This window comes from Symphalangus syndactylus, chromosome 21, assembly GCF_028878055.3.
Source record: "Symphalangus syndactylus isolate Jambi chromosome 21, NHGRI_mSymSyn1-v2.1_pri, whole genome shotgun sequence".
Taxonomy (NCBI): Eukaryota; Metazoa; Chordata; class Mammalia; order Primates; family Hylobatidae; genus Symphalangus; species Symphalangus syndactylus.
In genome coordinates, this window is record NC_072443.2 from 25,395,337 (window position 1) to 25,416,972 (window position 21,636).

At 40.4% G+C, this 21,636-nt stretch overlaps 1 protein-coding gene and 1 non-coding gene across 15 annotated transcripts in view; one reads left to right on the forward strand and one right to left on the reverse strand.

The window, feature by feature from the left end:
• Positions 1-19,834, reverse strand: part of SENP7 (SUMO specific peptidase 7) — a 199,126-nt gene extending 179,292 nt beyond the window's left edge. For 5 of the 14 annotated variants that reach the window (XM_055259056.2, XM_055259054.2, XM_055259052.2 and 2 more), the window contains exons 1-3: positions 19,478-19,596; positions 7,272-7,321; positions 76-174 (exon numbers count right to left, since the gene is read on the reverse strand). In XM_055259056.2, the coding sequence (XP_055115031.2) occupies positions 76-174; positions 7,272-7,321; positions 19,478-19,517 (189 nt within the window). In that variant the 5' untranslated portion in view covers positions 19,518-19,596. Of the gene's footprint in view, positions 1-75; positions 175-7,271; positions 7,322-19,477 lie in introns of all 14 variants that reach the window. The other 9 variants (XM_063629970.1, XM_055259053.2, XM_063629969.1 and 6 more) reach the window with 6 other exon arrangements.
• Positions 8,351-8,453, forward strand: LOC129471764 (small nucleolar RNA U13). The gene has a single exon (XR_008653724.1). It is a non-coding gene; the product is annotated as a small nucleolar RNA U13 (small nucleolar RNA).
• Positions 19,835-21,636: the final 1,802 nt, after the last annotated feature.

Consider the following 21,636-nt stretch of genomic DNA (forward strand, 5'->3'; position numbering starts at 1 on the left):
AACATTCAGTTTTATTACAATATTTTAAACATACCAAATAAAACTGTATACTTAAAATAAATTAATTTTATTTACCACCTGCAAAGGGAGAGTCCAGCGTTCTGAGCTTCTGAATTTGGACAGTGGTGATTGAACATGGACCTCCTCTGGTTTTGCATTTAACATCTTTCTTATCTGAAAATAGGATGAGAAAATAATTAGTTTAATTGAACTATATACAAGAGCTAATTCAGCTAACAGAACCACTATATTACCCTGCATCAATAATTTGCTAACAGTTTTAAAGAGTTTTAAATTCAGTGCTTAATTTATATGCAATTAAATATAATTTTATTTACAAGAAACCTCTCCTTGACTCTGAAAGTCAAATGAAAGTTAAATGAAGAATCACAAGAGCTTCCTAACTATTCTCTTGTCTGCTGTCTCTTCCCCTTTTAATCTTTCAAATGTCAGCCCCAGAGTTCTCTAATACATAAAACTTAATTATGGCTGCAATACTTAAAATTCAACAATGGTAGCCATTACTTACAGATAAAACTCTTTACAATTGTAAAACTCTTTACCATTTGGGCTCTTTCACATCACATCACATCACATCAAAACCACAACTCAACCATACTGAATGAATCAACCTTCTTCAAACACACTATATTATTTTATATCTCTAAACCTTTGCACATACTCCTCCCACAATCTAGAATGCTCTTCCTTTTCTCCCTAGTGAAGTACTCCAGATTCTTGTCAAAATTACTATTTTATCTACACAACCATCACACCATACCACGCATTCCTGGAACAGAATCAATGGAACAGATCAATGGAACAGAATAGAGAACTCTGAAATAAGACCACACACCTACAACCATCTGATCTTTGACACACCTGACAAAAACAAGCAATGGGGAAATAATGCTCTATTTAATAAACGGTGCTGTGAGAACTGCCTAGCCATAAGTAAAAAATTGAAACTGGACACCTTCCTTATACCATATACAAAAATTAATTCAAGATGGATTAAAGACTTAAATGTAAAACACAAAACTATAAAAACCCTACAAGAAAATCAAGGCAGTACCATTCAGGACATAGGCACAGGCAAATATCTCATAACAAAAATGCCAAAAGCAATTGCGATAAAAGCAAAAATTGATAAATGGGATCTAATTAAACTAAGGAACTTCTGTACAGCAAAAGAGTGAACAGACAACCTACAGATCGGGAGAAAAATTTTGTAGTCTATCCATCTGACAAAGTCTAATATCCAGAGTCTACAAGGAACATAAATTTATAAGAAAAAACATCCCCATTAAAAAGTGGGCAAACGATATGAACAAACAGTTCATAAAGGAGGACACACATGTGGCCAACATCACTGATCATTAGAGAAATGCAAATCAAAATGACAATGAGACACTATCTCACACCACTCAGAATGGCTATTATTAAAAAGTCAAAAAACAACAGATGCTGGCAATGTTGCAGAGAAAAAGGAACACTTTTACACCACTGCTGGGATTGTAAATTAGTTCAACCATTGTGGAAGACAGTGTGGTGATTCCTCAAAGACCTAGAGGCAAACATACCATTTGACCCAGCAACACCATTACTGGGTATATACCCAAAGGAATATAAATCATTCTATTACAAAGATATATGCATGCACATGTTTGCTGCAACACTATTCACAATAGCAAAGACATGGAATCAACCCAAATCCCCATCAATGATAGACTGAATAAAGAAAATATAAAACATATATACATAGAATACTATGCAGCCATAAAAAGGAACACAATGATGTCTTTTGCAGGGACATGGATGGAGTTGGAAGCCAAAACTAACGCAGAAACAGAAAACCAAACAATGCACGTTCTTACTTTTAAGTGGGAACTGAATGATGAGAATAGATGGACACAACGGGGGAACAACACACACCGGGGCCTGTCAGACGGGTAGAGAGAGCATCAGGAAGAATAGCTAATGGATGCTGGCCTTAATATCTAGGTGATGGGTTGTTCTTGCAGCAAACCACCATGGTGCACATTTACCTATGCAACGATCCTACACATCCTGCACGTGTACCCCAAACTTAAATAGAAGTCAAAGAAAAAAATGTTCACCACTGTTTCCCTGGTACTTATGCCTCACACAGTGTCCAATACATGTTGAATACCCAATAAATATCTACTGACCAATGCTTTAATCAATTAGATTTCAGAAAATAATGTTCATGATATATAGGTAAGTAGGAAAAAAGATTACAAGACAGTATTTTGTGGTTTTCTATTTTTTAATATTTGTTTCTTATAAAGAGACAAATAAACTGGAAGGATACACACCAAAGTATTAATTCTGGTTGTGTCTGGGTGGTCTTCTTTTTGTTTAATTGAACTTTAGAATATCTCTACAACAATCTAGTGTCATTTTAGAAATATTTCTTAAACATGTATTTATTTATTCGAGACAGGGTCTCGTTCTGTCACCTAGGCTGGCGTGTAGTGACTCAACTTACTTCTGCTTCTACCTCTTGGGCCCAGGCAATCTTCCTGCATCAGCCTCCTGTGTAGCTGGGACCACAGGCATGCACCATCATATCTGACTTATTTTTTTATTTTTTGCAGACACAGGGTCTTACTTTGTTGCCCAGGCTAGTCCCGAATTCCTGGGCTCCGGGGCTCAAGCAATCCTCCCACCTTGGCCTCCCTAAGTGCTGGGTTTAGAGGCATGAGCTCCCACGCCCAGACAAACACTTCAAACGCTTTTTTTTTTTTTTTTTTTTTTTTTTGAGACAGAGTCTCATTCTGTTTCCCAGGCTGAAGTACAGTGGCACAACCTCAGCTAACTGCAACCTCCGCCTCTGGGTTCAAACAATCCTCCCACCTCAGCCTCCAAAGTAGCTGGGATTACAAAAATGCACCACCATACCCAGCTAATTTTCATATTTTCAGTAGAAATGGGCTTTTACCATCTTGGCCAGGTTGGTCTTGAAGTCCTGACCTCAAGTGATCCACCCGCCTTGGCCTCCTAAAGTGCTGGGATTATAGGCATGAGCCAACCCGCCAGACCCAGGCCAAACACTTTAAATTCAACATGTATTAGTATCTTCTCCCTATATCCATCAAAGCTCTTATCCTTTTGGTAACTTATTTCCACTAGCAGCCTGGAGGGAAAAGGCAGTAATATAAACTACTAACAATAATGAAATATGCTAATTTTCTAAAAAAGTCTACCTTTTTTAAATGCACTAACACAACTTTATATATAAATTATGGGATTAAGAAATAAGTAAATATATTGTAGATAATGAGAAACAGAAAAAAATAAGGAAAGAAGAAAAGCTAGAATAAGCCTTGTGGTGTTGGACTGGAATCAGAAGTATCAGTATTCATTTTTTTATAGATATATAGATAGAGATAGAGAAATAAATATAGATATGTGTGTTTGTGTGGGAAAATAAATAGACATATGTATGTTGTATGTGTGAACATATATTTTTCTAGTCTTGTCTGTTGAGAAAGCCTAAAAACAATGACATCCCAGTTGCAAATACACCTAGCACAGACCTGGGTTTCTAAATATCATCCTTCAATTGAAAGAACCAGGGCTCCCTGGGAAAGTGGTTGATTCCAAGCCTGGGGCAGGGAAAACACAACATAAGCATCTTGCAGTGCCAAAAGATATACAGTGTCAGAAAGTAAGTGTTCAAAAAAAAAAAAAAATGATAGGAGCACATCACAAGGGTACAGCCAACATGAAAGATCTCCCAAGGCTGGAATACTTTGACCAACAAATCTGTAATGACAGTAGTGGATTATAACTCATAGAATAAACTAAATATTCTATGAGTCCATATTGATATAAATAAATAAGTGAAGCCAAGTATAGTGGCTCACGCCTAGAATCCTCACACTTTGGGAAGCTGAAGCGGGAGGATCTCTAAATAAATAAATAAATAAATACGTAAGTAAGTGGGGGAAGAGGATCAGCTCTGCCTTACAGAAGAGTTTTTATTTTTTAGAGACAGTGTCTCACTCTGTTATCCAGGCTGGAATGCAGTGGTGCGATCACAGCTGACCACAGCCCCAACCTCCCTGGCTCAAGCAATCTTCCTATGTCGGCCTCCCAAGTAGCTGGGATTCCAGGCATATGCCAACATGCCCAGCTAATTTTTTTTTTTTAGATACGGGGTCTCACTATGTTGCCCAGGCTGGCCTCAAATTCCTGACCTCAAGTGATCCTCCCACCCCGGCCTCCCAAAGTGCTGAGATTACAGTTGTGAGCCACCACACTGGCCCCTTATAGAAGAATTTACATTCATAAATCTATAATGAATGAACAAAAGAGAAAACCACCAAAATACCACATATACAAATTTGCAGGCAAGATACACTGATAGATGCTAAAATAGTAAACAAAAGTTTGAGAAGAAATAGTATATTTGCATAGATTCAAAGCATCTCCCCTAAGATATTTATTAATTATAAAGAGGAAAAAAGTAACTTTACAATGGAGGAAACAGGCAGATACCATCTTAACCAAACAATCAAGGCTGACATTACCAGTATTAAGATATATCACTATCATGTACCCCCTGATATAATGTACTAAGAAGGTCACCATCACTTCTGTGGTATTCCTCCCAAAAAGTCATAACCTTAATCTAATCTTGAGAAACCTGAAACAAACCCAAAGTGAGAGATATTCTACAAAATACTGTCCAGTTTTCTTCAAAAGTGTCATGGTCATGAAAGAAAAAAGACTGAAGAATTGTCATAGACTTAAGAAAACTAGGGAGACCTAACAACTAAATGCAGTGTGGGATCCTGGATTGGATCTGGCAACAGAAAAGGGACATTAGTGAAACTGAAGAAATACAAATGATGTCTATAGTTTAAAGCAGGTGTCCCCAACCCCCAGGCCAAGGACAACACAGCAGGAGGTGGGCAGCACGGGACCATTAGGGCCTGAGCTCCACCTCCTGTCAGATCAGCAGTGGCATTAGATTCTCATAGGAGCACAAACACTATTGTGAACTGTGCATGCAAGGGATCTAGGTTGCACACTCCTCATGAGAACCCAATGACTGAAAATTTGAGGTAGAACAGTTTCATCCCGAAACCATCCTCCTGACCCTGTCCATGGGAAAACTGTCTTCCACGATACTGGTCCCTGGTGCCAAACAGGTTGGGGACCACTGGTTTAAGGTACTGTATCAATATAAATTCCTTGTTTTTTAAAATCATACTAAAGTTATATAAGATAATAACATTGGGAGAATCTGAGTGAATTGTACAGGAACTCTGTAAAATTTCTGTAACTTTTCTGTAAGTCTCAACTTCCCTGTAAACAAAAAATTTAAGAAACACTGTAGTACATCTAAAAATCAGAGAAATGGATTAACTCAGTATTAATTTCTAATGGCAGGATTTCAGATTAATTGCATGAATAATGCAATAGTCTAAAGCAGGATATTTCACTTCACTGGATAGAATAAAAACAAAAATAGTGGTAGTTAATACAGAGGTATTTCAAAGTAGATATGATAGTATTCATCCTGGCAACGTAAGATTTTCTTTGGGGGGGAGTGGGGGACAGAGTCTCGCTCTGTCACCCAGACTGGAGTGCAATGGCGCAATCTCGGCTTACTGCAACCTCTGCCTCCCAGATTCAAGTGATTCTCCTGCCTCAGCCTCCCAAGTAGCTGGGACTACAGGCACCCGCCATCATGCCGGGCTAATTTTTTTTTTCTTTGAGACAGAGTCTCGCTCTGTCACCCAGGCTGGAGTGCAGTGGCATGATTTCAGCTCACTGCAAGCTCCGCCTCCCAGGTTCACATCATTCTTCTGCCTCAGCCTCCCAAGTAGCTGGGACTACAGGCACCCGCCACCACACCCGGCTAATTTTTGGTATTTTTAGTAGAGATGGGGTTTCACCATGTTAGCCAGGATGGTCTCGATCTCCTGACCTCGTGATCTGCCCGCCTCAGCCTCCCAAAGTGCTGGGATTACAGGCATGAGCCACTGCGCCCAGACAATTTTTGTATTTTTGTAGAGACGGGGTTTCACCATGTTAGCCAGGCTGGTCTTGAACTCCTGACCTCAAGTGATCTGCCCACCTCAGCATAAGATTTTTTTTAACCTCCTATTTACCCCACTTAAACTAAATCCAGAGTTTTAAATAGAGAAACCACACCGTGCAAATCTTAAGCCAAAAAAGAAAGTGTATCTAAAGCCATACTTTCTATATGGTCTTCCAAGGTACTCTTGATTTCCTCTCATTGTCTTCCTTTATGACTTCTCCTTCTTTGTTAAATGCTGTAACTATGTAACATGAAGATGTATTATATTAAAGTTCTCTGTGCATAACTTAGACTGCTTCAGAGAAAAGGGTTTAATAAATTCTTATAATGTAAATCGGGATATTACTGCATTTAAAGAACAAAATTCTAGAAAAAAAATTATCTCTGTATGTCAGGTATGGTGGCTTATACTATAATCCCAACACTTTGGGAGGCCAAGGCAGGAGGATTGCTTGAGGCCAGGAATGTAAGACCAGCCTGGGCAACATAGCAAGACCCCTGTCTCTACAAGAAAAAATTAAAATTAGCTGGTCATGGTGGCACATCCCTGTATTCCCAGCTACATGGGAGGCTGAGGCAGGAGGATCACCAAAGCCCACGAGTTCAAGGCTGCAGTGAGCTGTACTTGAGCCTGGGCAACAGAGCAAGACCCTGTCTCTTAAAAAAAAAAAGAAAAGAAAAAGATTATCTTTCTTAAAAGGAATTAATTTTTTAAAACACTTCCTATATAGGTAGAAACTTCATTTTGTTTGTTTTGCTACTCTTGGCTTATGTAGAAGAAATAAATGAAAAAAAGAGGCTTAAAAGGACATATTCCCAATAGTAATGTTCAGCACATACCTTGAGTACAACTATTCTGCATCTACAGCATTACTAATGAATAAACATTGGTACTCTAATAGATTAAGTCATCAAAGAAATGCTGTGCTATGTTTTAAATAAAATCTAAAATGAGCTCTGGAAAGTATACCAGTCATCTGGTCCAGAAAGTATACCAGTCAACTATTTAAACAAAGTTGGTAGAAGAGTCTCCTGGTTAACCTTCAGTTAATTAGAATACACCACTCTCCCAAAACACTGACTGAAGTTTTATACTATTTTCTTTAAAATGTTATTAAAAAGACAAACAGCAAAATACTTTCAATATCAGTAATTCCAAAGATAATAGGTTAAAAGCAAAACAAATGCCTACCTCCGATAAATCAGAAGATGACTTTTTCCTTTTTCCTTCTGTGATGATTTCTACAAAAACCAAAGATGTGGTAAAAATTATCGTTTAACATCTAAATGAGATAAACAGTTTGACAAAGGAGATTCTTTCACATTCATCCTTTGTTTTAAATTAACTTGTTAGATTTAGAACTTACACATTTTACAAAACTGAAGGGCTAAACACAAAAGTCAAAAAATAACTACATGTGTCAGAAGAATAGCAGATTCTCACAAAATGTCTCCAGTAAAATATTTATATATATAAATATATATATCATGACAATAGAAAAGAAAGAGGAAAACTTGGCTCTAAGAACTAAACAGAAATTCCCTGACCAAAGACCTCACACCTAGTAGTGGAACCATTTGATCAGACAAATTCTTATAATGGGGGAGGTAGAAGCAGGTGACATTCTAGAAGTTAGAAGTTGAGAATATTCTATAAAAACACTTTCAGTTCTACTACATATCTAAGCATGCTGTGCAACTGGGAACAGCTTAACTCTCTTTTACTCACCAACATTTTTCAGACTTGCTGTGGATTTTTCTGAGTTCTAACTTCCAACCAGCAAACATTAATTCAATGTCTATTATGTGCCTGACACTGTGCTAGGCAATGAGTACAGTATAGTGGGCAAATTAGGCAGTACAGTATAGTGAGCAAATTCCAAACTTTCCTGGAACTTATAGTCTACTGGAATATATCACAGATTTTACTAAAAAAATAAATGGCAGAGATTCATCTATATGGTGACCTGCTTGTGGCAAATGCACAACTGCAATTCCATAGGAAAGGGATGATTTTCAAAATGATGCTGAGGCAATCTGATAACCAAATGGGGGAATAACACCCTTGACTACCTCACACCATACACAAAATTAATTTGAAATGAATCATAGATTGAAATGTCAAAGATAAAAACAAAGCATCTACATTTAAGTAGGAGAATATCTTCATGACCTTTGGGTAGGCAAAGATTTTTCAAAGAGGACACAAGTAGTACTAACCACAAATGAAAACGTTAATAAACTGTACTTCATTAAAATTAAGAACTTCTGATCCTACTGTAGCTCATGAGCATGATGACTGGGTGTTCACACGCATCTGTGAGATGCGCCACCTTGAACCTTGTTACCAGGTCAGCGTATTACCCATCTGACATGAAAAAAAAATAAAGAACCACACTGGATTAGCGTGTTTTTTTGTTTTGTTTTGTTTTTGAGACGGAGTTTTGCTCTTATTGCCCGGGCTGGAGTGCAGTGGCGCAATCTCGGCTCACCGCAACCTCCACCTCCCGGGTTCAAGCGATTCTTCTGCCTCAGCCTCCCAAGTAGCTGGGATTATAGGCATGTGCCACCACGCCCGGCTAATTTTGTATTTTTAGTAGAGGCAGAGTTTCTCCATGTTGGTCAGGCTGGTCTCCTGACCTCAGGTGATCCACCCACCTCGGCCTCTCAAAGTGCTGAGATTACAGGCATGAGCCACCGAGCCTGGCCTGGATTCACTTTGAAAAAGAAAAAAGAAAAAAAAGGGTCAGGTACAGTGGCTCATGCCTGTAATCCCAACACTTTGGAAGGCCAAGGCATGGGGATCACTTGAGCCCAGGAGTTTGAGACCAGCCTAGGCAACACAGTGGGACCCCATCTCTACAAAAATATTTAAAAAGTAGCTGGACATGGTAGCACATGCCTGTAGTTCCAGCTACTCAGGAGGCTGAGATGGAAGGATCACTCGAGCCTGGGAGGTTACAGCTGCAGTGAGCCATGACTGCAACGCTGCACTCCAGCCTGGGTGACAGAGTGAAACCTTGTCTCAGATTTAAAAAAAAGAACTTCTGTTCATCAAAAATCATCGAGTGAAAAGGCATGTCAAGATTAAAAGAAAAATATTTATAATACATGTATTTGTCAAAGAATTCATGACCAGAATATATAAAGAACTCCTACAAAGCAAAAGCAAGATAATCCTATCTTCAAAATGGACAAAAGCCTGAATAGGCACTTCACAAAAAAAGAATATCCAAATGGCCAATAAACATATAAACAGGTGCTCAATTTCATAATCACTAGGGAAATGCAAAATTAAAATGGCAATGAAAACCATTAAACAGCCATTTAGAATGGGTAAAAGTAAAAAGACTGACAACACCAAGTATTGGTGAGAGACTAGAACTCATATACTCTTGATAAGAGTGTAAATGAGTACATCTGCTTCACCAGCATCTACTGAAGTTAGACACCTGCCTATGCAATGTCCAACAATTACACTTTTAGATAAATAACCAACAGAAATAAGAATATTCAGGTATTTTTGTTCTTAATATCCAAAAACTGGAAACAACCCCAATATCCATCAAGTATGGATAAACATATTTATATAATGGAAAACTATACAGCAATAAAAGATAATGAATTACTGCTACACACAATATGGATACATCTCTCAGGCATGCTCAAAGGAAACCAGATGCAGAAGAATATATGATTCTATTTCTCTGAAATTCAAGAAGAGTTTAAATAAACCTATGGTAACACTAGTTAAAACAGTGACGGGGGCCAGGCATGGTGGCACATGCCTGTAATCCCAGCACTTTGGGAGGCTGAGGTGGGTAGATCGCTTGAGCTCAGGAGTTTGAGACCAGCCTGGGCAAAAGGGTGAAACCCCGTCTGCATAAAAAAGTACAAAAATTAGCCGAGTGTGGTGGTGTGCACCTGTACTCCCAGCTACTCAGTAGGCTGAGGTGGGAAGATCACTTGAACCAGGCAGTTGAGGCTGCAGTGAGCCATGATGGCACCACTGCACTCCAGCCTGGGCAACAGAGCAAGACACTGTCTCAAATTTAAAAAAAAAAAAAAAAAGTCACAGAACTATATACTAAAGATATGTGTACTATATGGTAGTTAAAATCAGAAATAATAATAACTAATGAAATATAGACTGCCCAGAAATCTATATTGCTGAAATGATTTCTTCTAAGTTCATAATACACAGCATTAGTTTCACTATATGCATTTCCTGAGAAACCATGTAATGTTTTCCTGATCTAAAAAATTATTTTTGGGGCCGGGCACGGTGGCTCACGCCTGTAATCCCAGCACTTTGGGAGGCCGAGGCGGGCGGATCACGAGGTCAGGAGATCGAGACCACCCTAGCTAACACAGTGAAACCCCGTCTCCACTAAAAATACAAAAAATTAGCCAGGCGAGGTGGCAGGCGCCTGTAGCCCCAGCTACTTGGGAGGCTGAGGCAGGAGAATGGCGTGAACCCCGGGAGGTGGAGCCTGCAGTGAGCTGAGATCACGCCACTGCACTCCAACCTGGGCAACAGCAAGACTCTGTCTCAAAAAAAAAAAAAAAAAAAAAAAATTATTTTTGGGCCAGGCACAGTGGCTTACGCCTGTAATCCCAGCACTAATGGGAGGCCGAAGTGGTTGGATCACTTGAGGTCAGGAGTTCGAGACTAGCCTGGTCAACAAGGGGAAACCCGTCTCTATTAAAAATACAAAAAAAAAACTAGCTGGGTGTAGTGGCAGGCACCTATAATCCCAGCTACTCAGGAGGCTGAGACAGGAAAATCGCTCAAACCCAGGAGCAGAGGTTGCAGTGAGCCAAGATCACACCATTGCACTCCATCCTAGGCAACAAGGGTGAAACTCCATCACAAAAAAAAAAAAAAAATTATTTTCACCTCTATACTTAAGCTTTTGATAACTTCAAATAATTTCAATAAACTAGTACTCAAGTTGACTACCAAAAATAAAGAATTTTTTAAGTAAGTGATAAGAAAGTATCCTGTAGAAATTCATTTTCTAGTCAATTTTAAATTTAACAAAACACATTATCTATATGTACACAATGGAATACTATTCAGGAATGAAAAACGAATGAACTCACGTCTTTTACAGTAACACAGAACTGGAGACCTTCATCTTCAGTGAAACAACTCAGATTAGAAGCTCACACCTATAATCCCAACACTTTGACAGGCCAAGGCAGGATGACTTCTTGAGCCCAGGAGTTTGAGACCAGCCTGCACCACATGGTGAGACCCTGTCTCTAAAAATATTTATTTGAATTAGCTGGGTACAGTGACACCACCTGTGGTCTCAGCTGCTTGGAAGGCTAAGGTGAAAGAATCGCTTGAGCCCAGGAGGTCGAGGCTGCAGTGGGCCGTTTTTGCACCACTGCACTCCAGTCTGGACCACAGAGCGAAACCATTTCAAAAAGAAAAAGAAAAAAGAACTCAGAAAGTCAAATACACATATTCTTACTATAAGTAGGGGCTAAATAATGTGTGTACACATGGACATAGAGTGTGGAATAACAGTCATTGAAGACTTGGAAGGCTAAGAGTAGTGCAGTGAGGGATGAGAAATTACTTAATGGGCACAATGTACACTATTCAGGTGATGATTACACTAAAAGCCCAGATTTCACCACCACACAATATACCCACATAACAAAGCTGTATTTGTACCCCGTAAATTTACACAAATAAAAAAGTACATGTCATTTTTAAAGGAATATCAGTTCCTTAAATTTTAATTTACAAATTTATATCCCCAAAATATCTCACTGGGTTAAAAGTGCTTCCATCCTGTTTTGTAGTATGTTCCCCTATTTCCTTTCATTAAAGCTACTGTGAATTCCCAAATATGTATGTTTTTTTCTTCTTGGCCAACTTTGTCTAATAAAAAAATTTACAATTTTCTTATAGCTGACTTGTTCCATCTTATACCAGGTTAGCTCTGGAGTGTTTAAATAAGCATATGATGTGCCTCGACTTGAGACTGTATGGTATAGTTATCATACTCAAGAGTACATATTTTAAAGCTAGACAACCTAAATTTGTATCTCAGCTTACTAGGTGTGACTTCTCTGAGTCTCAGTTTCTCATCTGTAAAATGGGGGAGAATATCTGCCTTTTTAATCATTAAGATAAAAGCATGATAGTCTATATTAAGGCATTTAGCATTATGTCTAACCTATAGTTAGTGCAAAAGAAATGGTAACTATAACATTTTATAGTCAAGTATCTCCCTTTAAGAGACCGCAGTATATTAGCATTAGCATATAGGAAAATCTCTCCAATTAATCTCATTCTAAATATATGAGTCAAAAAACTAAAAGCATAACTTTTCCCATTCATTCACTTATTTATTCTATAATTTTTTTTTTTTTTTTGAGACTGAGTCTTGCTCTGTCACCCAGGCTGGAGTGCAGTGGCACGATCTCGGCTCACTGCAACCTCCACCTCCCAGGTTCAAGCGATTCTCCTGCTTCAGCCTCCTGAGTACCTGGGACTACAGGCAGGAACCACCACGCCTGGCTAATTTTTTATGTGTTTAGTAGAGAGAGGGTTTCACCATATTGGCCAGGCTGGTCTCGAACTCCTAAGCTCAAGTGATCTGCCCACCTTGGCCTCCCAAAGTGCTGGGATTACAGGCATGGGCCACCGCGCCCAGCCTATTTATTTGACATAATAGTAATTATCATTGCCTGGAATTATGCTAAGTGCTTTACACAAATTATTTTCCTTAATCCTTATATCATGAAATCAATAATGTATTATCTCCATCTCATAGATTAAGAAATTAAGATTTGAGGAATCCAAATAACTTGCCCAATGTTACCATAGTGATCCATCACTGGTCATATTCCAGAGATGGTACTCTAAACCAGTACACTCTAGGCATACTGGATGCTATGGGGAAATAAAATTAATGACAGTCCCTGTCACAGTGTTAATAGTATAGCAGTAGACATTAGACAACTCAGCAAGCTAGAATATATGATGGAATCTGATAATTATCATATAAGAGGCATAAAAACCCACAGAAGTGCAGAAACAGGCATAAATTTAAGTTTGAGTTAATTAAGGAAATGGTTCTTGGAAAGGCACAACTGAACTGGGCTTGGGCCAGGCATGGTGGCTCATGCCTATAATCCCAGCACTTTGGGAGGCCAAGGTGGGAGGATCGCTTGAGGTGAAGAGTTCAAGACCATCCCAGGTAACACAGTGAGACCCCATCTCTACAAAAACTAAGTTTTTTAAAAAAATAGCCAGGCGTGATAGTGCAGGCCTATAGTCCTAGCTACTCCGGAGCCTGAAGTAGGAGGATAGCCTGAGCCCAGGAGTTCAAGGCTGCAGTGAGCTATGATCGTGCCACTGCACTCCAGCCCAGGCAACAGAGCAAGATCCCATCTCAAAAAAAAAAAAAAAAAAGAACTGGACTTTGAAGAATAAGGTTTAGACAGGCAGAACCCAAGGGTGATTTACCAATACAAGCACACACGAACTAGGATGAAGCAGACCACATCAGCCAGATTCATAAATTACTGAAAACCCAAATGAAAGTTATTCATCAGGAAGGCATTATAACAGAATTCTAGTCTGGATCTTTGGAGCTACTCAATCTTATTCATAACCCATTCTCTGTGTTACCATACCCCCTTAATTTACTTTTCAATCCTCTGCCTTCCATCATCAGGCCTGGGAATCACCACCAAGATGTCAATCCCTATAGCCTATCACCTTCTTATTATCACACCTCATATAATTGAATTCTACCCCCTCATCTACATCTTCTCCATCTCTTCCCTAGTTTACCAAATTCTTTTCCAAAGTCAATACAGTTTCCTTAAATTTTGAATATTTTCCTTGAACTTCTCCTCCACCTTAGGTTAACTAAATCCTAGCTTTTTATTAGATATATTACTTTGTTAAAACTCTCCCACTTATAAAACAGAAGTAGAGATGAACAATCTCCATTGTTTCCTGGGGGAGGAAGACAAAAAAAAAATCTCCTTCCCCACCGCCACCATCTCCCATTAATATTCTAACTTTATTATAATAATTCCTCCTTTAAAATTAACATAAATTGTATACATTCCTGGCTGGGCACAGTGGCTCACACCTGTAATCCCAGCACTTTGGGAGGCCAAGGCAGGTGGATCATGATATCAAGAGATTGAGACCATCCTAGCCAACATGGTGAAACCCTGTCTCTACTAAAAATACAAAAATTAGCTGGGCATGGTGGCACTCACCTGTAGTCCTAGCTACTCAGGAGGCTGATGCAAGAGAATCACTTGAACCCAGGAGGCAGAGGTTGCAGTGAGCTGAGATCACGTCACTGCACTCCAGCCTGGCAACAGAGCGAGACTCCATCTCAAGAAAAAAAAAAAAAATTGGATATATTCCCTTTCCCATATTTATGACTGCCATCTACTGACCCAAGATCCCCTCCAACATGTCTAGAATACTCTGATTCTTGGTTCATAGTTTATGTATCATCAAAATTCACCATCATTCTGAAGCACTAAAACATCCATTAATCAACTCACTCAAAACAATGGACTCATCTTCATTTAATGGTACAAACTTCTACATATCTCCATTTCAGCAATATGCATTCAAGAATGGCTTTAAGGAGGCTGGGCGCAGTGGCTCACGTCTGTAATCCCAGCACTTTGGGAGGCCGAGGCAGGCAGATCACGAGGTCAGGAGATCAAGACTATCCTGGCTAACACGGTGAAACCCCATCTCTACTAAAAATACAAAAAACAATTAGCCGGGCATGGTGACAGGCTCCTGTATTCTCAGTTACTCAGGAGGCTGAAGCAGGAGAATGATAGGAACCCGGGAGGCGGAGTTTGCAGTGAGCCGAGAAAGTGCCACTGCACTCCAGCCTGGGGGACAGAGCGAGACTCCGCCCCCCCAAAAAAAAAAGAATGGCTTTAAGGAAAACTGTTCCTTATGGCTTTAAGGAAAACTCTCAAGTTCTCAAATGCAAACCTTTCATTCTATATACTGTCTTCCTCACTGCCACTAAATCCACTCTTTGCCCTTTTATCTTGCTACACCCTTTAAGTAAAATTAAACTCATTTTTCTTCCAAACTCTTGCTCTTGTACTGCTTGGCACTACTAAGTCACAAAGTATTAACAGCTCCAACTACTATAAAACTCACACTTGCTTTAACTAAGACTGCAAGAGTACTTAATATATATTCATCCCTAATTGACCTATTTTGCATTCCCAGTACCATTTAAAAGTCCCTTTCTCAAAAAATTACCTTATTATTTCATTTTAGAAGCCACAACTGCAGCATCTTTAGCTTCTCAAGATTTGTCTATATCTTTATCCATCTTTTCTCCTTTCCCTATATCTCACCAAACTGTTCCTTGATGTCATCCCTCTCTCCCATTTCTTCTGGGACCTCACTCCATTATCTCTTACCTGATATATATTCAATCTTTCCCTCTCCACCCCTTTCCCACTCCCTACCAACCTGATTTAAGTCTCTTATATTCTTAAAAAAAACAAGCCTTTCTACCTAATTTCCTACTCAAGCTTGTTCTAGAAATCTTTCCTTCCCATCTCATTTTCTCAGCTTACTTTTGCTGCCCCATTTCCTCACTGCCACTCATTCCTCTAGCCTGTTGAAATCTGGCTTTTGTCTACTAGTCTACTAACCACTCTTACCATCAGTAAAAGTGGCCTCCTAATTGCCAAATCCAGTACCCTCATGCTACTTTAACTCTCTGAAAGGCTAACATATTTTTTACTCTCCTCCCTTTCTTCCCGAACCTGTCACAATCCTAATCGGCCTATCTAACTGCTTAGTAATATCTCTTCCTCCCCACTTTGAAATTAGTTGTACGTGATTTAAGACCTTCCTCACTCTATACTATTTTTGTGGGCAATTCCATTCATTCCAATGACTTCAACTAAGATCTCTGCAAATAATGCAGCTTTATAATAACTAATTGTTAAGTTCTCATCTCGAGCTTCAATTATCATTCATTACACTTTCAATGCAAAACAAACATCATCTGGACCCACTGAAAGATTTAAGAAAGTTATATCACCAGGGACACTAGTAGCAGTAAATGAAGTTAAAACTATCGATTTTGTAATTAGAGACCACATTTTGAATTCTGTTTCTTACTAGCTATTACTAATCTTTATCCTGCCCCTAAATCCCAGTTTTCTCATCTGTAAATGAAAAACAATTACCTTATAAGGCTTTTGAAAATATTGAAGTTTGTAAAGTTCTTAGCACAGTGTCTACTGCCTAAGTACTTAAAGAACGCATGCATCCTTAACTGCAAATGAGAGTGACACAGGCCTCCAAGAATATTGCCTGAAGCAATCAGTTGAAAACTGGTTCAAATTTACTTGACGTTTCCTATTTTGATTCAAAAATTCACTTGAAAATTGCAGTCTATGATTCTAATTTATCTGTGCTGTATTTTTGTTAACACTTTTAATGGTCATTCTCCCTTGCTTCCACACACTTTATCATTCAACTTCAATGAACCTGTCTCTGATGCCAGCCATTTTTTAATGTGTATCACCATCTAACATACTGCTTTATAGTTATCAGTTATATGAGTTACAAATACATGTGTTTAGCTTAAACCAGCTGGAATTGGGTTTCTGCTACTTGCAACTGAAAAAGTTTTGAGCGGTACACTGTGAACATTTTACAGTTCTTCCTTGTTTAGCAGAAAGTTTAGGGCAGCCTAATATAGTCTCACAGATAAAACTTCAAATTTTGTGTTTTATTTTATCTTTCTACTGCTACCCACCCTCCTTCTACCTCTTCTTCCTGTTTTATTAATCAAACTCTTCTGTGTACTTAGGAAACTTTGATGACTATAAATGTCACTTCATGGCCAGGCGCCGTGGCTCACACCTGTAATTCCAGCACTTTGGGGGGCCGAGGCAGGTGGATCACCTGAGCTCAGGAGTTCAAGACCAGCCTGGCCAACACTGTGAAACCCCGTCTTTACTAAAAGTACAAAAATTAACTGGGCATGGTGACAGGCACCTGTAATCTCAGCTGCTAGGGTGGCTAAGGCAGGAGAATCGCTTGAACCTGGGAGGCAGAGGTGGTAGATTGCACCACTGCGCTCCAGCCTGGGCAACAGAGCGAGACTCCATCTCAAAAAAAAAAAGTCACTTCATTTGGGTTCCAGTTAGCAACAACTTACAAGGAAATGGCAACTGCATGCATACAACCATTACACGGAATCTTTCAACCAGCTGATTTTTTATTTCTGAGAATTTATTCAGGAAATTAAATATACACTATTAAGAAAAGCAGAAGCATACTTCAAAATTAATCAGTGCACATCTTAAAACTAGAGGCATACTGGAGAACAGCTAGGTAACATTAGATTTGGGTATGGATTTTATTATACCTTACTTTTCAGAAAGGACAGCTCCAAAAGAGAGATCACGAGAAAAAGAAAACGCTCTCTAGAGATATAACTAACGTAAATATCAATGTCTTTTAAGGATTAACAGCTTTATTATCAAAATCCACTTCCCACAACTACTTACATCAAGTTACTGTGACAAATAAATAAATCTAAGTGCAATCAGGTAAAGGGGAATGTGACTTGTTTAAGTACAAGGCAAATATCTTACCTTCCCTCCTCAAAAATGTATTAAACCTAGATGAAATGCATTTACTTAAAAATGCATTTACTTAAAAAAGACTGTGCATCTCAAACGAAGATAAAGTTCTGTGTTGGAAGCACGCAAATGACACCCGCTAAGCATTGTGCGTTTTCCTAATGTGTCCATTTTACTTAGAGGTTTGGTGGGGGGTGGAGACTATTAAAACACTCATCAGTTGGAGGCATACACCTACATGTATGTATAAATATACATGTATATATCATTTATACATGTGCTTTCAAAGGAAAAAACTATTATCTCCAGAATACACACCAAGAACATCAATAACATTGGTTGCATATGAAAAGGGATTTCAGGTTTTCAACTGCTTCAAGCAGTGTCCCCAGAGATCCATAATCACTCTCCTTTGCAATTAAGGCAGAAAGCAGTTTGAGATGCACTGCCACAGGGCACTCCTAAATAAATTTTGAATTTTTTTTTTTTGTTTTTTTGATTTTTGATACGGAGTCTCACTCTGTTGCCCAGGCTGGAGTGCAGTGGTGCAATCTCGGCTCACTGCAAGCTCCGCCTCCTGGGTTCACGCCATTCTGCCTCAGCCTCCCGAGTAGCTGGGACTACAGGCGCCCGCCACCATACCCGGCTAATTTTTTGCATTTTTTAGTAGAGACGGGGTTTCACAATGTTAGCCAGGACGGTCTCGATCTCCTGACTTTGTGATCTGACCGCCTCGGCCTCCCAAAGTGCTGGGATTACAGGCGTGAGCCACCGTGCCCGGCCAATAAATTTGGAATTGTTAACACTGTCTCTGCAGAAATCAACGGTACCATAAGAAACAGAAAAATGAAATGAAATAATTGATTCATTGGGCGTTCGTTTGTGTACTGGACTGTAAGTATATGAGTCCTCGTCCTCTCCTCCTACCATCCATAGGACTTAACACAAGGACTTGAGGACCCCTTAATGGATGAAACGTTTGACAAAAACTTCTCGACTGGGAGGAGCTCTACCTCACGTCTTTATAACTCCACTTTCTTGTTTCCAAGACGTTGTTCACAAAACTGAAGATAGTCATTTAAAACAAAGTAACGTCCAAAACAAAAATATGCTGAAAATAAAAACACAACGAAAGCACGGCTTCAAATCCTTTGTTTGACTTTCCAATCACTTTTGGAAGACGCAGGGGAGGCTGGAAAAGAAAAAGGCTATTAGGCGGGCCTGTTCAGCAGAACGAGAGACCCGGCGAGGCATTGTATCAAAGAAAAAGAGTCTCCGTTCGCAAGCCCCACCTTTCCTCCCCAGCAGCAGCTACCTGCTGAGGGAAAAGAGGAGGGAGAGGGGAAGGGACGCAAAGTCGAGAATCAAAGGAAGAGAGGAAAGTGGGGTCAGGCGCTGAGAAGCCGAAATGAAATTGGAACATTGGTGGAATTACGAGGAAGGCGTGGCAGAGAGTGACAAGCCAACCGGGGAGATCCATGGGCCGATGAGACGCAAGGAGGGTGTTCGCGGGAGGAGGGAAAAAATAAAAGGGGTTTTGAGGTGAAGAGCGCCCGAGGCTTCGATGACAGCTCGGACTGGGTCTTCGACTCGAGGGGCGGGGGCGACCCGGGAGCCTTCCATTGTGCGCGCCCCCTCCTCTCCCCGCCCCTGCCCTCGCCCTCGCGGCTTCGGGCCGCAACCCCAGCTGCCGCCTGCGCCTCCCGTTTGCCCCGGGTAGAAGACAATATGTTCAGCCCTTCTCCGACCCTTTCTCACCGGATGAAGATGGCCGTCGCCCGAGCTTTCTCTTGTCCATCTTCTCCCGCTGCTGAAATTTCAGTTGCAGGCGCTGTCACCTCAGGACCCCTCCGGCTTGGGAGAGGGAGGGGGAGGGGGAAAAAAAAAAAAGCCAGCAAAGTGCGAAGCGCGCTTGCGCAAGAGCCGTCGCCTGCCCTTCGACCGGAAATCAGCCGCCCCTCCCACCTTCAACCGGAAAGCACTTCCTGGGACTTTTGACTGTGGGCTGCCTCTCCCAGCGTTTTTTTGGTGGCGTTTATTTCATGATCTGAGCCCCTCTGGGGAAGTGAACCACCTGGGTGCTCGATTTTAGCTTTGTTGACTTTGAAGATTAGATTGACAAAAATTAAAAGAGAAAAACAGGAACTCCTCCTGTTCACTGGATCTCGCGAGGTGGCCAAACAACTATGAAAACAACACGTTAGCGTTTGCAGTATTACATTCCTCACAGCCTCTCTTACATATTTGCCCCCAACGCCCTAACTCGAACTCAGAAACCAAAAGATTTTAAGATGGCAAAATCACCTAATAATAGCCTAGCTTTTAGTTTAGCGTTTGCTGTGGAAATATGTCAGCAGACGAGGAAAAATGTCTTAGGATTTATTTTTAAAATTCAAACTTGTGATTTTTAAAGTTCCTTAAAAGAAAAGCTAGAACTTAATTTTTCAATAACTGAAATGCTGATATGACAGAAAGTGGGTGGCTATAAACTGGAATTTGTTCAATTAACATTTACCACGATACTTAAGGGACTAGCCCAGTCCTGAATGAACTCAACGTCTGGTACTATTAGCCTGATTATCCCTAATGGTGCATATCTGAATAATTTTTAAATGAACGTGTAAGCTTTCATGACGATTTAATCACAAGTTTAACAAAATTCAGCACAGTGCTCTAAGCAGGGAAAATGTTTCTGGCATGTTCCAAGCCCGAAGGGACTCTGGAAATAGGGTTTGATTCCCAAGCTGGCCCCTTTATACCTCTAACCCCTATCCCTCCAACCCCCAACTCCCATCCTACGGGAGTCAATAAAGGGATCGGCCCAACTCGTCCACTATAGCAGTCCCCTTCATCGTGAGTCAAACCTTCTTAATTATAATGTGTTCAGTCCCCAGGTAGAGGTAAGGCCCCAGGTGTTGTGGGGTGTTGGGCTTGGGGAAGTGTTCTACATGGCAGGAATGACTGCAAAGCAGAAATACTTTAAGTCTTGCTGGGATTAAAGTTCACTGTAAGGATTTCATTTTGTTGGTTTATTTGGTTAATTTCTGTTTAACAAAAACATTGCTTTCTGAAAAATAATTGAATTTTCAGTTTTCTCACAAATTAACTTTTTTTTTTTTTTTGAGACAGAGTCTCGCTCTGTCGCCCAGGCTGGAGTGCAGTGGCGCCATCGCAGCTTGCTGCAAGCTCCACCTCCTGGGTTCACGCCATTCTCCTGCCTCAGCCTCCCGAGTAGCTGGGACTATAGGCGCCCGCCACCACGCCCGGCTAATTTTTTGTATTTTTTTAGTAGAGACAGGGTTTCACCATGTTAGCCGGGATGGTCTCGATCTCCTGACCTCGTGATACGCCCGCCTCAGCCTCCCAAAGTGCTGGGATTACAGGCATGAGCCACCGCGCCCGGCCCAAATTAACTTTTTTAACTAAAGAACTTAACTGACTCTAAAGTCAAGCTGGGCCAGGCACAGTGGCTCAAGTCTGTAATCCCAGCACTTTGGGAGGCCGAGGCAGAATAGCTTGAGCCCAGACATTTAAGACCATCCTGGGCAACAAAGCAAGACCCCCCTCTCCACAAAAATATACAGGCCAGATGCAGGAGTTTGATACCAGCCTGGGCAATATAGTGAGACCTCCTCTCTACAAAAAAAATTAAAAACTAGCCACGCATGGTGGCGCATGCCTGTAGTCCCAGCTACTCAAGAGGCTAAGGCAGGAAGATCACTTAAGCCCATGGAGTTGAAGTTGCAGTGAGCCTTGATCAGGCCACTGCATTCCAGCCTGGGCGACAGAGCCAGACTGTCTCAAAAAAAAAAAAAAAAAAAAAAAATGACCCAGGCATGGTGGAGCACACCTATAGTCCCTGCTACTGGGGAAGATGAGATTTAAGGATTACTTGAGTCCAGGACTTTGAGGCTGCA